Below are 16,866 nucleotides of genomic sequence, written 5' to 3'. Positions count from 1 at the left end.
CAGTATCTTTGTTGTTATTATTGTGCCTAATTACGCCCCATATTTCATGGCACAACCAGTGACGTAACTCGAAGGGGTACTTTGCACGCTGTGACATTGCTAGCCGATGGTAGCGATGCCGAGCGCGATAGTACCTGCCCCCGTCGCACATGCAATATCTTGTGATAGCTGCCGTAGCGAACATTATCGCTACGGCAGCTTCACATGCACTTACCTGCCCTGCGACGTCGCTCTGGCCGGCGAACCGCCTCCTTCCTAAGCGGGCGGGTTGTGCGGCGTCACAGCAACGTCACACAGCAGGCGGCCAATAGAAGCGGAGGGGCGGAGATGAGCGGGATGGCCCACCTTCCGCATTGCCGGTGGACAGCGAGCGCAGGTAAGGAGATGTTTTTCGGTCCTGCGGTTTCACACACAGCGATGTGTGGAGCTGCAGGATCGACAAATAACATCGTACCTGCAGACGCACCGACATTATGAAAATGAACGACATGACACAGATCACCGATTTTTGACTGTTTCACGCTCGTTCATCTTCTCTACTAGGCTTTACACATTGCACGTCGTTACCGGCGTCACTTTCGATTTGACCCCGACGATATCGCTGTAGCGATGTCGCAACGTGCAAAGTACCCCGAAGTTTTAATCACTCCCCTTTTCCCATTATAAAAGCAATGAAATTGTAAAAGTGCAAAATATTCAGTATTGTCACATTCATAAAAGTTTGATCAATTTCAATATAAAATTATATAACCCGTACTTTAAATGCTAAGAAGAAAAAAAATCCAAACTGTAGAATTCACACTGGCACCCCTCACCCCCGCTAATCAGCTGCTGTCAGGAAAGGCAGAGGCAGCAGGTGGCCGAAAAAGTTCAGTTTTAAAGCTGCCCCATCAACTGATGGCGGCTGCAGCTAGGTACTGCATATCCGCCTCCTATTGACTTTAATGGCGATGTCGTGCACGATAGCACACGCTCCTGTCGTTCGTGCGACATTTGTAATCGCTGCCGGAGCGAACATTATCGCTACGGTAGCGTCACACGCATATACCTGTGATCGCCGAACAATCCCTCCTTCAAGGGGGAGGTGCGTTCGGCGTCATAGCGACGTCACCGCAGCGTCACTAAGCGGCCGACCAATAGCAGAGGAGGGGCGGAGATCAGTGGCCGGAACATGCCGCCCACCTGCTTCCTTCCTCATTGACGGTGGACGCAGGTAAGGAGATGTTCGTCGTTCCTGCGGTGTCACACATAGCGATGTGTGATGCCGCAGGAACGACGAACAACCAGCGGCATGTGTGGCGCCCCTGACCCATGCTGGGTCAGTACAAACAAGTAATCCCAAAGGCTGAATAGGGTGTGGACACACAGGCACACTTTGACAAGGGCTCACACACACACCTTAGAGGGGACCCCTGGGCAGACCCAGGAGGGGGCGTGGCCTCCACATCCCAGCTAGTGGTGCGGTGGAGATGCTGGAAGGAGTTGAGCAGTGGTAGTGAGTCGGAGGGAAGCAGTGAAGGAGGACTCACAAGCTGAGTCTGAAGCGGAGAGCGGGCATTCAGACACGCTAGTCAGACCCTGCAAGTGTAGCGGCTGTTTGCGGAGAAGTTCGGTTGCCACACAGTCAGCCTGAAAGACACCTCAGGAAGAAGTGGGGTGATTGAGTACGGGGACTCCTGGCAGACCAGGCACGCAGGTGAAACAGGTTCCCGAAGTAGGCTCAAGTTTAACTACCTATTAAACCTGCCGGTGGGGTGGACAACAAGTCCCACACCAAACAACACAGAGTCCGCAGCATCAGCAGCAATGAGGGGGCCCATAAGTGAGATAGGGCACGAAGCCATCTTTACTTGGTCCATGCTGCCAGCAATGGGCCAGAAAGGGGAGAAAAGGCAGATTCGACTTCCCTGGATGAATCCCATATACTTCAAGTCGGGGGTTATCCGAAACAAGAAGTGCTAGGAAGACGAGCTTACAGTCACCCTTACTTCAGCCTGAACGATACCTGGTTCTCCCCGCAGTCTATCTCAGCATCGCCCGGGTTACCTCACAGTGAACAACTGAACGTAAGTAAAAACCCTGAAAGACACTTCTGGACTGTGTGTGAGTTCTTCTGCGACCTGTGGTTCCACGCACATACACCCGAGCCCCTGGGGCTAGCCTCACTCTCGGGAGGCCATAACACCAGACTGCAGACACCATCAGCCCCAGACGCTCGTTAGGACCCCGCAACACACATCCGTTTTTTTTGTACGTGTGCGGTACGTATTTGCACGTACCGGAGACACGGAGACACGGAGACCCATGTTATTCAATGGTAGATGGCACACACACGTAAAATCACACGGAACGTCCGTTTTTGTCCGGCAGCACGCAGGCACGGACCCGCTTTAGTCTATGGGTCCGTGCCTGCACGGACCGCACACAGAGTATGTCCGTGTTCAGCACGTATCGTCCGTGTCCGTTTTTCATCACAAAATCTGAAACACTTGTTTCCAATCTATCAGGTCATTTGAAAGCAAACAACACCAGGATCTCATGATGAATGATTAAAATCGTTAATTGGGTAAGAATGTGGACCTTTAAAAACGGACAACACACGGACAGCACACGTACGTATTTAATGTCAATAAGGACATTCCACACGCACACACGGCTCGCATACGCCATCACACGGATGCCATACGTACCGGAGAAACGCCCCTAAAAAACGGAACACGGACCCGAAAAACGGACCGTAAGACACATACTTTTTTTTGCGGAAGTGTGTTTTAGGCCTAGATTGCAGTGGCAGTCACCCCTCACCCTGACCGCAAAACCGAGAGTGGCGTCACGATTCCTATTAAAGTTAACCTGACATACCTGTTGCCGGAAGATTTTCAGCACATGAAGACCCTGCGGCATCCCTGGAGGTGGAGAGAAGTCCCTGAGGTCCCGGAGGTGATCGTTGCAGGTGAGGGGCTTCACATCTGCACCAACAACAATATTATGAAAAGGAGCGACGTGTCAACGATCAACGATTTTTGACGCATTTGCGATCGTTGATCGTCGCTCCTTGGTGTCACACGCTGGGATGACGCTAACGGCGCCGGATGTGCGTCACAAACGACTTGACCCCGACGATATATCGTTAGCGATGTCGCAGCGTGTAAAGCACCCTTAAGGATATGCCATCAATGTTAAAGTAGTGGCCAACCTACTTTATTAGAATGAGAGAAATCATGAGTGAAATTAGGTGTTATGCTGGACGGTGAGCATAAGACTTTCTTCCTGTACTTAAGTAAAAGAGCAGATAATGTGACTTTATAGACGGCCTATGGTTTTGTGGTAAAGGAAGTTATACACATTATTTTCTGATAAAAAGTTAAGTGACTAGAGCTATTTTAAGATAAGGCTACTGCAGCGGCTCCTCTCTACCCCACCTTTATGTTCTTTACTCCAAGATATGTCAATTTTTATCCATTAGGTATGTAGATACACATGATGTAAATATAGTTTTAAAAGGAACCTTTCAACAGGTTTTTCCCCTATAAGCTGCAGCGACCACCAGTGAGCCCTTATAGACAGCATTCCAGAATACTGTACAGTATATAAGAGCCCAGGCCACTCTTTAGAACGTAAAAAACTGCTTTATAATACTCACCTAAGGGGCGGTCCGGTCTGATGGGTGTCACTGCTATTGGTCCGGCGCCTCCATCTTGTGCGATCGCCGTCCTCCTGCCTAGCCCCATTTGTACGACATGTTTGCGTCATTCACACACAGGCTGCAAGTGTTCTCCTGAGCAAGTGCACTTTGATCTGCCTAGCTGAGGGCAGAGCAAAGTACTGTTGTGCAGAAGTGCAAGGAAAGGTCAAAGACCGCTCGCATATGCACACTACAGGAACACAATGGAGGCCTCTGTGTGAATGATGTGTACTGCCCCACGGCCTCGGCTGCGACCGCCAAGCCACTTGGATCCGTGCTCGTGTTGCGGGCGGTGGCTCGAGCCTCTCACGGACCCGGGGGTCACGTCGCTCTGCAAGGGGGGGTTGGTGCTACACGCGGGGGGAATGCGGGTGTTTGGTTTTGGATTGATTGTTCGTGACGCTTGTGGTGATGGTGGACACCACCGCTGCGGTGAAGGTACGGGGACTCCCGGGAGCGGTGTAGTGGCGCAGCTAGGTGTTGACCCCTTCGTGGGTAGGGGATGTCGGTCCCGGGGCCCGGTTGGGTGAAGGGCCGGGGTGCAGGGCGCAGGGTTGCGGTGCGGCATGGTGCGGTGCCGGATGACCTTGTTGTACTCACAATTAAATCACACAGAGTCACTGGTAAACCAAACAGAGGGGTGGACGGGGTCCGCAGCCGGCTGCAGCTTCCTAGTCGGGTTGGCAATGTCCGCCTTTCTCCTGCACCTGTGTTTGTAGTGTGACTACTGTGCCTGGGCACTGGTAGTCCGCTCCCCGTCATGTATGTGTCATAGGAGCCCCTTTTGCCTGCAGACGCTGGACCTTGGATCTCTGGCCTCTGGCGGTGGCTCTTATCCGGACAGGTTGGGCTGTTGCCTTCAATCGGGACTTTGGTGGGAATGAACCCCTGAGGTCCAGACCGCAATCAGTTAATCTGACTATGGTGGTGGCATATAGCCTAGTCGGGTCTGAGTACCCTGCCTGGTGCTTCGGTATCCAGTTAGCTCCCCGGTTCGGTTCCGGCAGGCCACTACCCTGTCCCGGTCCCTTACGGTTCCGCTGGTTGTATTCCCGGTCTCCAGCAGGCGGCCACTGCCGTCTGCCTGCCTGACTGTTTTTGGGGGGGTCCTAGGCTTCAACCCAGGCCCAGAGCAGATCCGTACTCCACTATTCTCCTGTACTGAACTGAACTGAACTGAACTGAACTCTGTGTTCCTGCCTCAGGCCAGCAGACTCCTCGGGGGGCGTGTCTTTCCGCCTGACTCCGCCCACCTGGTGTGTCTGTCTAACTCTGAGGGAGGCAATCAGGCCTTTGTGGTTGACTGGTGGTACCTTTCTAGTGTGGGGGGTTGTGTGGTGAGTGTAGTGACCTGTGACCCCTGGGGTCCAGGGCGTCACAGATGTGTCACCAGGGGTTAAGGGGATACTCATAACCGGGCCAAGGAGTCGCTTCTGGAAAGGGGATCACAGTGTCGTGACCCAGTCTGTGATCCCTGGTTCCACAATAAAAAGAATGGTTATGTACGTGACGCCACCCGTGGAATGTGATCAGAGATGACCAACGCTGCTGCAGAACCACCGGGGGGTTGATGGATGGCAGCTTGAGATGGGACAGCTCCCCATGGGTAGAGCCTTCTTCCCGGGGCAGTGTGATAGTCTATGGGGAGGTGCAAGACACGAGCACAATAAACAAGCAGACTCACGGTTTTGCAGTTCCTTTGTCCTTTACTGATGATAGTATTCAGCAGAGTACTGTCCATGGAGTCTATGAAGGGTTCAGGGTTTCTCCCAGCCAGCCGGGCCGTTTTGGCTCCCTTTTCTGCACTGTGCTTGTGTGTGGCCCTGCTGCTGTATAAACTAGGCAGCTGGCCCTGTTCTCCTCCCGGGTACCAACCTGACAGGCAACTTGAGTCCTTCCTTGTAGTGTTCCTGAACTCTGCGGTGTTGCTGTGTCTGTGGTAAAGGTGAAGAATGTGGAATCTTCACTTCTCCGGTGTTAACTGTACAGTTTGTAACCTGCACAGCCTCGGATCCGGCATTCGTTCTGTGTGCTCCACTGGGGTGAGTTCAGCAATACTCTTTCTCCCATGTATGTTCCTCTGTGTTATCTGTCTAATTTCCTCAGACCCTTGGCTTTGGCCTGGAATTGGTCAGCGGGCCCTGTGGTGAGCTTGAGCCAGCTCCAACCTGCAGATCGTTCTTCCTCAGTCCTCTCAGGAACTGAACTGCACTGACTGAACAAACAAACTGAACTGATTACTTCCTCTCCACACCAGAATATACAGGGAAGCAGCTTGGTCTCCCACTTCTGGCCAGGAGGTGCTAGTGTTGTGTGGGGAGTTAACCCTTTGTGTTGTTACTGTGGTAACCCTGGGGTGCTACAATGACACAGGACACGTCATGCACATGGGACTTGGCAGGAGGAAAGCAATCGCACAAAAAGGAGGAGATACCACACTGAGAGCAGCGACACCAGACTGCCCCCTAGGTGAGTATTATAAAGTCTTTTTTACGTTATACATAGCGGCCTGGGCACTTGTATAAAGTTTTCTGTAATGCAGTATTTACTGGTTCACTGGTGGTGGCCGCAGGTCATAAGGAAAAAACCTGGTGGCAGGTTCTCTTTAATTCTACATGTGTCGCTCCTTGAACCAGTTATAGAACAATATCTACAAATTTGTCTTTGTTGTGTTCATGTAGTAGAACTTGAAATGGTTCAGAGACCAATAACAATAAAAAATCATTGCTTATTGACTTCATTACAGTGGAAGAGCAGGAGCAGAATCAGAAATAGCCAGGAGTCAGAACCAAAAGCAGCATTACAAGTACCAGGCATAGTATTCATAGGGCAAGAGAATAATAGATCTGGACAAAATCATCACAATGGCAAAATCAATAAGAGAAAAGAACAGAGCCAGGAAGGAGGCTCCTTAATCATCCATCAGAGTTCAGCTTCAGGAAGAAGGATCAGATAGGCTACTGGGAGGGAAGGGAGGGAAGGCCCATCCACCTCTCAGATTCAGCTTCGGTGCAATGGGGTGGGTGGGATTATGGGCATGGGGAACAGTGAATATTCATATTCTTAATCGGCGGCTAGCATATTACAGTGCAGAGACCTGACAGGTCTCTATTTAGCAGTACATTTCAGCTGGATATGTGCCCTCGGGTGCACATCCAGCTGAAACAACACTGGGGTTAGTCACAATCCCTGATCCCAGAATCGTTGCTCACCTAGATAAGTGGTTATTTTGGAAATAACACATTAATAAAGGTAGTTCTACAGATTAAAATGAAAATTCAACTAAAAAATGAAAATTAAGAATTTAGTTAGTCCCATTAAGCTTCACATCTCTTCAACGTTTCAATGACCCAAACGGCACCTTTTCAAAGATAAATTATTGCCCTTTACAAAGCTGCAGATGAAGCCTGAGCTGACTGTGGCCACCTGACCAACAAAAGAGATGAGACCAATAAATTAAAATATTCACTGCTCCCCACGCCTATAATTCCAGGCGTGTGAAGCAGCGAATATTCCAGCAGCTGACGGCGGAGTAAGTAGGCACATGGCAGTGACGTCATGCGCTGCATCACTTACACTCAGTTGCAGGTGTAGCACCCCTGAAGCCATCAGGGAGCTACAAGGTACTGCATCCCTCACCAGGATGCAGGGCCTACCCCCTAGGGACCCAGAAGACCAGTGCCGGTAACATCAAACACTCCAAAAATCCCTGTCTTCCCCTACATCCCCCCCATAGAATGGTACGAGGCTAGGGTTTGACAAATGGATGGCCGCCTAGAGGTGGAGACAGTGGACAGTGAGGCAGTGAATAGTTGACAGTGAACGTGAACGGACCTACCAGAGTGAACAGAGACCTGAGTGCCCAGGCGGTTAGGTGCCGGTTGAGTACGGTGGAGTACTCCCGGAACTACGCACCAATGGGGGACAGGACCCTAGGTCAGGCAGAAGCTCCAGGCAGGAATGATAACACCTGCACAGTGGGGGGACCATCAAGGACCTCACTGACCTTAAAGTTCTAGACTCAGTAGCAAAGGGAGAAACGGGAACAGGACCAGAGACTCCAACTCCACAGGGTTCACGCTACCATCATACGGACTGAAGTGGAAAACCACCAGGAGGGGACCTCCAGATGCTCTACGCCACGGGGACTGACCAACAAAAAGACAGGTGCGGGGGAAGAAGCCACCAGGTTACTAAATTGGCACTGGGATTAAGGGGACCTGAAGGTGAAACCAGCCGGCCTCGGGTGACTAATTACCACCAGAAAGTGAGCAAAGAACCAGTTGCACTGAAACCCTCTTGTGTGGCCTACCTTCTTCTGACACCCGTCACATCACCTACCCTCTGGGGCCCGGCCCTGCTTGCGGAGGGCCTAACATCCAGGCTGCCACTAACACCAGCCCCAGTTTCAGGAACTGTGCAGCTGCGGCTCCATCTACATAGCCGCAAAACCACAAGTGGTGTCACGTGTGAACATTATTCTAATCCCCTGTAAATATTCCCCTTTTCAAAAAGCACCCAGAGCACGAGACCAGGCAACAGCCACCAAAGTGACATTCCACAGTTATACACCGCACGGGACCGAGTACCCTATAACCCAGGGCGTCACACAGGCATAACAGCATCAGAGTGGGACACCGGGGGAGTGGGGGGTATATGAGTATAATTATTTTTTGTTTTTCAATACATTGAACTATGAAAAGGGGATATACAGTATGTGGAATGATGAATATTATTATTATATAGTATTGTGATTTTTCTTTTTCCTGATGAAGACGCGGGGCAGCTTCGAAATGCATTGAATCAATAAACCTCCTTTTTTGAATAAAGCACAGCATCATTATTGACCAGCTGTACGGAATAAACACTAATCGTCCTTCTCTCCTATGTATCAGCTCTTTGAGCCTGTGGATCTTCAGCAGCGGTCATCTATATTCCTTTTTTCTTCTCCCGAGGTGAGACCATATGATTATATACTTTCCCTTTTTTTCTTGTAGTTTACCCCTTGACACAGAGCCGCCTACCTTTGTATAAATGCCTGGATGCCACAGTTTGTAAGTTGTAGGTGGGTGTCAGCTGTATAGCACTGCCAGCACTTGCCAAGTCTGGAGTGGTCTCCGCTTCTAAGCCTCCTCTTTCCCAACATATGACGTACAATTGTGGTGATCACATGCTCACAAGACTCTCATCTGCTTCTAGTTAGTACATGACCCAAATTGTGCAAATTGCACAAATTTGAACTATACGGTAATGAGGATATGGCAACCTTCAGTGCTTGGCAAATATTCTGCCATGGCCGGTCTAACCCTTTAATATGCCCCTAATCAAGTCTTATGTGTCGCTATAAGGTTTGGAGAGCCTTCCCGTTCACTGATAAAGGAAAAGCAGCTCCGAGGCACAAACCTCTGCTCCATGAATACAAGAGGCACGTTCAGGTAAGTTTTATTTTAAACCAGAGACACAACATCTCTTTCAATATTTTATTTTATCTCCAAAAATTATGTAGAGCAGAAGCAAACACAGGGAAGGAGAAAAGCCTTTCATCCAATAAAAGCCTGAATTTTTCACATTGAGTCATTTGTAATCCACTCCTCAAAAAACTTCCAGAAACATCTCTTTCATATGGGATCTGGTATGTGTGCCCTTGAAGGGATTTAGGGACAAAATATAATGAGGTTGTCTGGTGAACAGACTCTGTCCACATGTCCTATATAGAGGGCCTTCTCTATACACCAGATCTTCTCCAGTCCTCAAAGACCAAAGTAGTCCTTGTATTACATGTGAACGGGCACCATATGATATTACATTGCCATATAGCTGGCTGTGACTTTCCTGTTGCAAAATGTACTTTCTAGGGTTTCTGATTGCTGTGAGCCAAGTGCAATCTGCTTATTTCCCCTATTGGCAATAGGAGTTTATATGATAAAACTGCTCCTTTAGTTTTGGCCATGAACATGTGATTAGTCAGACTTAGAGTTTAGCAAAAATTATTCTCATGATCCAGGTCCAGTGGCCCCATCAGTTGTCCGTAGCCGCTAGCCCAAAGCACAATAAACCTTCTCCTACCTGCCGCCTCCCCTAGTTTCTCTTCTGATTTGTTCACAATGTCATCTATGCATCACGTTGAAATGATGACTTCATGCCAAGAATTCTAATCAGAAGAGATGCTAGAAGGTGACTGGACCCTCTCAGGGGTCTGGTGTGGCAGACAAGGACTACCAACATGGCCAATAGACTAGGGGCTAGTTGCTCAACTCTAATGATAATTCCCTAGAAGTTATGTGATCTGTGATGTGTCCGGCCCCAGTCACTTCAGGTTCATGGCTTGTTCCTACCAATACTAATATATATATATATATATATATATATATATATATATATATTATATATATTATATATATATATATATATATATATTGTATATATATATATATATATATATGTATAAAAAAAAACAGAGATGCAAATTCAACATAAGAGGAGAGTGAACCGATGGCAAATGGAATGACCCTAGCAGGACGTCTTCACGGCAAAGCTCAGGAGTAGGATGAGGATGATGAGGCAGGTGATGCGTATGATTTCCACTGGAGGGGACACTTGGCGGCTACACCCTGTAAAATAAAGACAGAATTAGTCAAAATTAATGAGTATTAGTGGGGTGTTGGTCACTTTGAAGCTCATTAGCCAATCCAATTAAACACTGAAGATAGTGATTGTTTGTTCAACCAGAGCTTCTTTTCTTTTGATACTGATCTCCAAATCACCTTCAGAATGTTTTGAATTTTGGAATCTTTCAGCCACCACTAGAGGGAGCTCAGGAGCTTACTGCATACTGTGTTATTACTGAGTTCAGTGTATATATTTTATGCAGAGAGCTCCCCTTAGTGGTGGCTGCAGGCAGACAGAATTTGTATCTCTTCAGGTAATTTGGAACTCTGGATTTGTCTAGATTTCCAGGATCAGTAACATGCTGTCCATTTAGTTATTATTTTTGTGTCTATTTGTTTATATTGGTGAGTTCATAGAAGTCACCTGAGGTCACAGCTGGGGTACCGTGGGAACCACCAGCTGTGATCTCAGGTGAACTCACTGATGTCACAGCTCACAGCTTTGGCTCCATCAGTGTGTCGCTGATGCTGCAGTGCTCAATCACATTTCCTAATGTGACCGCGCACTGCAATCTCAAATGTAGCAGAGCCAGGATCATTGTAGGAAGTAGTGGTATGATTGCACTGAACCTGTAGGGGTGTTTTAGGTTTTATTAAATTGAAGAAAGAGAGAGGTTTTTTTCTTTTTTTTGTTTTTGTTTTTTTAAATAAAGGATTTTCCTCAGTGTTTTGTGTTTGTTTATTTTTATGTATACAATTAGTAATGGGGGTCTCATAGATCCCTCCCCATTACTAACCTCGAGCTTGATGACAGCTGTGATTGTTTTTGACAAATCACAGTTGTTATTAACCCCTTATATTACCCTAATTTCACTGCACTAGGGCAATTAGGATGAGCCAGAAAAAGCGCCAGCATTGACATATCTAATAGATACACCAATTCTGAGGCAGCTGCAGCCTATTTTTACCCTGTTAATGGCCAAATAACCATAGGCCTCCCCAGTCTGACAATACCAACCCCCAGTTGTCTTCTTTTTCTTGGCTGGGTATCAAAATTGGGGGGAGCTCCATGCTGTTTCTATAATTATTTATTTAAATAATTTGGTTATTTTTATTTTATTTTTTTAAAGCCACATGGGGTCTTCCTATGTTGATACACAGCCAAGATAATGCACACAGCTGGGGGCTGCAGCTATTTTTTCCAATTTTTTATTTTTACACTTCACTTTGGGGACCCAGACAGCTAGTGTGAGGGCAACATATAACAGATTCTGTCACAGAGGGTGGGTGGGGGAAGCAGTGAATATTCATGAGATTTAATGAGCGAACCCGGAAGCATGTGACAGCCAAGAGAAGACTCAGTAAGCTTAATTGTACTGCTTTAATCCCATTTTGCTTCCTTTTGCAGACTCCTATCCCTTACTAACACCATTTTATAGCACACAAGTTCGGGTCCCCATAGACTTATATGGAGTTCAGGGCATAGGCTCAGGTTCGGGTTCGAGTCTGGTCTCGTACTGGTCTTTTGTTTAAGTACTGCCAGACCCGCCGAACCCAAACATCTGCGGGTTCGCCCATTTATCCTCACTATCTGTGCAAAGAGAATCCCTTCCGAGAGTCGCAAATTAATCTTTTCCTTGGGAGGAGCAGCATGCAGAAGACGAGAATCTGTAGTAACTGTAGCCATATATACAGTATCTAGTAATGCTGGAGCGCAGAATGAAAGAGACGTACCTGAGAACCATTTAATAAGCACAAAAGAGAGAATAATTTTAATACATGTCTCCAGCCCAACAATCATTTTGAGGATAACCCAAGTTTGATGATTTTCATCAACACCTAATAAAGAAGTGGGTTATATAGTTATATTGGTTGAAGAAAACAAAGGGTCATCCAGTTCAATCTTTCTCCTTCAGTTATACATTCTCTATGGCTAGATTAGAAATAGGGATGTTCGAATACCCAAATATTTGCCTTCGCGAATATCCGATGAATAGGTCGCCGCTATGCGAATATTCAATGCGCATTGTAAGTCTATGGGAAGCCCAAATAATTGTTATTCGGGTTTCCCATAGACTTACATTGCGCATTGAATATTCACGAATAGTCGAATAGCGGCGACCTATTCGGTGAATATGATGATGAAAGAAGAGAGGGAACCGCACTCCTTCGCTGTGCTGGAAATTTTTTATTTAAACAGGTGCAAGGTTTTTTTTTTTGGTTTTTTTTTCTGTACCTCGTGTCTTGGTTTTTTAATACAAATATCATGATGTTTTTTGCATTTGTATGATCATTCATGTGTTTTTAATGTTATGTTACTCCCCATTGTTTTTAACGTGGTTGTGAAGCAACCTGTGTGCACTCCTATAAAAGGGTTGGTGCTCTACTACCACATGTGGACCCGTGGAAGCCTAATCAGTAGGCGAAACGGCCGTAGTCCATTACAGGAGCTGGCATACAGGTTGCCTCCAGCTTTTTACCTTGCACCTGTTTAAATAAAAAATTTCCAGCACAGCGAAGGAGTGCGGTTCCCTCTCTTCTTTCATCATCATCTCTGGACTTTGTTTTGTGACACGCACCCCGCTCTGGATTGAATCACCGGCAAGTAAAATACCCCGGGCATATGCGGTACCGCTAGTGACGCGCAGTGGTGCACGACCATTCTGTGTTGGTGCTATTCGGTGAATATTCGCGAAGGCGAATATTTGTGGTATTTGATCATCCCTAATTATAAATAATCAATGATACCTTTTATTGTGAGAAAATAATCCATTCCTTTTATGAATGCTGATATGGTGCCTGATGTTACTACATCTTGTATAAATACATTAACTACAAAGAACCCTTTCCTATTTATCTGCTTAAACTGACATTTCTTCACAAGTAATTAATGTCTTCTGGACTTTTATAAGGTCAGTGAAAGGAATAGATCATGTACCAGTTTTTTGTATTGATCACACATGTAATGGGTGCCTCTTGCTTTTGGAAAATATTATAGTTTGGTTACATATGCCATTTTTTTTTAATAAAAAGCTGAGGAGTGGACTTACCTGATGATAAAGAACAATAAGCTGTGGGGAATAGCTCATCTGGTAAAGCTGCTGGAGATGGTAAGAATTGATTCACACAACTCAGTCCATCGGCCATGATAGTTATCTTTGGTCGCTGGATAGGAACCATGAAAACCGCCTGTAACCTAACGACAACTTTGGTTCTTCTTTTGATTAGCCATCTTGGTGTCTTATTATCATTCTGACATAATGCACATATGACAGTATGCCAAGTCGGCTAATCAAAAGATGACCCGAGGAGTCTTGGAGGTAAGACGCGGTTCTCTTATGACCACAGATTTCTGTCATGGCCGATATACCAGGTCTTGAAATCATTTCATATCAACTCTTCCTATAACATTATAGTACCTGCAGGATCTGGTGTTGCGATCACTTCCAGTACAACTCCTGAATCTGCAGCCTTTGTAATGCTTCTGTAATGACAGAAGTAAATCCCCGAGTCTTCCTTTGTCAGGTTACTAATAGTTATTTCCATATTAAATTCGCCAAGTTTGGTTCTGTTTTTGTAGCGTTGATGATGAGAAAGATTTTCACGCTCATACCCAAAAGTCCACACTGGTGAGAAACGGCTTGTGTCAGGAATAATAGGGCATTTTATGGTCACAGATTCTCCAGCTTCGGCTTTCAGTATCTGCGGGCTTATGCAGGTGGCATTGCATAGGTCAGCTGTTATGGAGAAGAAAATTGGAACAGTAAAGTGTATAACTCCATACCATGTAATAACGGAAAAAGTCAAAGATTTTATTATGAAGATTTACAACTTTCGAAAGTAAGGCTGTGTGCCCATGGGAGCTTTTTGCTGCGGAGTTTGCCGCAGAAAACCTGCGGATTTATCTGGATTTTCCAGATAAATCCGCAGGTTCTAGCATGTACAGGCACTCCCCATGTTACCCTATGGGACATGGGGAGTGTCTGTGTCCACGCTGCGGAAAGTGCGGCTGCTGAATCTCCTGCGGAGATCCTTCAGCCGCACCTAACTGCATGTCAATTATTCATGCGGATTTACTTGCGGAGATCCCGGCCCTCCACTATGGAGATACAGGCCGGGACGTCCACAGGCAAATCGCGTGAATCTCCGCATGTTTCCCGCAGCTATTCTGCTGGAAACTCGCAGCTAAAAATAGCTGCGGCTTCCGACGGGCAGCTGCGGGAAACATGCGGCCGTACCTGCGAATATATCCGCAGGTACGAGCGTCCCGTGGGCACATGGCCTAAGAATTTATAACTCCAATGAACGTCCATGATCGGCTACTCCAAAATACATATTTGTATTTGATTTGGCCAAACTTTATGAAGAAATGAAAGGGGAGGGCAGTAGAATGTTTATTAGGGTAGAAGATTGAGCTTTGAAAATCAATTATGTCCTCTTACATAGAATAGGTGGAAGGGAATATGTTATATATATATAATATGTTATATATCACCTTAGACACAGGGAAGTATTCTGGGAACAGTTTTGAAACAAGGACTGGTAGAGGGCAAAGATGAGCAAGTGGAATGCTTGATGGTATGAAGTTGCTTAACGTATAGACATAGAATAAGGACCTTGCGTCTGAAACGCGTTCTGTTTCATACTATGAATCTGTTTATTAACTGATGGACTTTTAATATTATTTAAATAAATTGGATGTTTTATCTAATCCTACAGATCTGGATGCTGGATATCCCTTTTTTTAAACTCCTTGCAAAATGTTTTGTTGACCTACAGGTGTCCATGCACCATCCGGTTAACGTGGCCTCCTCTGGGATCGGGTGAGCTGGATATTTCTAATTTTTCTTAGAGCCAGGGAAATATTCTGGGAACAGTTTTGGAACAAGGACTGGTAGAGGGTAAAGATGAGTAAGTGGAATGCTTGACGGTATGGAGTTTGCACACTGGTCGTTTTTCTAGCAGGTCTGCATTATTGGAGAGGGAGTAATGGAGGGAGCCAGTGGTAGCAGAGAGTTTACAAACAAAGGGGATCAAGGGAAGCAACAAGGTAAGCGCAAAACTGGGGAGAAAAAAACTTTTTTTTTCTATTCCTTTGTAGAGCCAAATAAGACTGTTGAATGGTTCAGTTTAAAACATTCCGCCATCTTTTTCAAAATTTAGTAAAGCAATGATTAACTGCAATGAGTGTCTTAAATCTGCACTACACCAGTATTTTGACTACGTGTGTCATTGTGACATATCAACTGTATACCCAATACATAATTAATGCCTTTTCACAAATCAGCTTCCATTATCTACTAGGCTACAGATGAAGCTGGATATGGGCAATACAATTTGACTAATAAACAGTATTGACTTTTTAGTGTCTCACAGCAAATGGCACTGTTATACAGTATGTGATGTGTCATTGTGATTGCCAGTGCTGTGGGGAAGGCGGTGACCATTTATTGATCCACTATAAACCTGCAGCACCAATTTCACACTGTATCAAATTAAATATTGGCAACTTCCATGAGATTTCAGACTTTGGTGTCATCGTCTCCTAGAAGCATTACTTCTAGAGTTCCATATGGTGCGTAGAAGAAGCATATTGCGTTGGCTCCTGGAGAGCGCACTGACTAGTTATGGTTCATACATATTGTAAAGCTTTAATCTGAGCATGCCTTTTAACTGTATAATACCTGCCGGATCTGGTGTTGGGGTCACTTCCAGTACAACTCCTGTTTCCACTACTTTTATACCACTTTTCAAATGGCAGAAGTAGGTTCCAGCGTCTTCCTCTGTCAGGTGACTAATAGTCATGTCCAGATTAAGATCCATTCTATTTTTGTAACGCTGGTGTTGAACAAGGTTTTCACGTTCATAGCCAAATGTCCAGAGTAGTGTGAACTGGCTCGTGTCATGGTCCATTGGGCATTTTATGGTCACAGATTTTCCAGGTCCGGCTTTCAGTATTTGCGGGCTTTTCCCTGTTGGATTTTGTTGGCCAGCTGTTGTAGTAAAGAAAATTGAAAACAATTATTTCTATAACTCTATATCATGGGATAATGGTAAAAGTAAAATATTTATCTTCTAGATTTCCAATTTTTAATTTCAATTTGTCCATAAATCGTGGATGAAAGAAATTATAACTGCAATAAACGCCCGTGATCTTCTACTTCAAAATACATGTTTGTGTTGGTCAAAAGTAACTATTAATGTGTAATAGAAATGGGGGACATTATCTGAGTGGAATTGAATACTACTTGACTCTTACAAAACCTCATATTCACAAGAATATAGTTTTTTTGTAATTTGCACTGGAAGAATTCAGCACCGCTCACATGACCAAGTCCTCCCGCTGACTGAGGTGCCAGCGGCCTGACAGCCGGTCATTGGAGCGTCTTCTTTCCATTGTTATTTGCAAGTGTCTTCACTCTAGAACCGGACCTGCAACTAAAATTACAATAAAGGGAAAGTCTGGCTTCAACTGCGGTAGGTATAAGAGCTGTTGGGTAAATAAATATATCACAAGTAGCAAAACCCAAGAACTCTTTTCCTTAGGCCTCTGCCACACTCACGTGAAATTCA

At 45.9% G+C, this 16,866-nt stretch overlaps 1 protein-coding gene across 1 annotated transcript; it reads right to left on the bottom strand.

The window, feature by feature from the left end:
- Window positions 1-9,211: 9,211 nt before the first annotated feature.
- LOC142250365 (polymeric immunoglobulin receptor-like) lies at window positions 9,212-16,170 on the bottom strand. Its single transcript, XM_075322518.1, has 3 exons — window positions 15,978-16,170; window positions 13,713-14,030; window positions 9,212-10,296 (listed from the first exon to the last, which is right to left on the bottom strand). The coding sequence occupies exons 1-3, from the start codon at window positions 16,114-16,116 to the stop codon at window positions 10,196-10,198; spliced, it is 558 nt and encodes a 185-aa protein (XP_075178633.1). The 5' UTR covers window positions 16,117-16,170; the 3' UTR covers window positions 9,212-10,195.
- Window positions 16,171-16,866: the final 696 nt, after the last annotated feature.

This window comes from Anomaloglossus baeobatrachus, chromosome 9, assembly GCF_048569485.1.
Source record: "Anomaloglossus baeobatrachus isolate aAnoBae1 chromosome 9, aAnoBae1.hap1, whole genome shotgun sequence".
In the NCBI taxonomy this organism is placed as follows: Eukaryota; Metazoa; Chordata; class Amphibia; order Anura; family Aromobatidae; genus Anomaloglossus; species Anomaloglossus baeobatrachus.
The sequence above is the reverse complement of the archived record's forward strand: the minus strand, read 5'-3'. Positions and strand labels throughout refer to the sequence as shown.

What these genes read in the sequence shown, in the direction of transcription:
- LOC142250365 (XM_075322518.1), bottom strand. Translation starts at nt 16,116, where the DNA reads ATGGATCTTAATCTGGACATGACTATTAGTCACCTGACAGAGGAAGAC. An exon ending in CCCAACACCAGATCCGGCAG is followed by an intron (nt 14,031 to 15,977) that starts GTATTATACAGT and finishes TCTCCATAACAG; the next exon opens with CTGACCTATGCAATGCCACC. An exon ending in CGCAACACCAGATCCTGCAG is followed by an intron (nt 10,297 to 13,712) that starts GTACTATAATGT and finishes TTTATTTTACAG; the next exon opens with GGTGTAGCCGCCAAGTGTCC.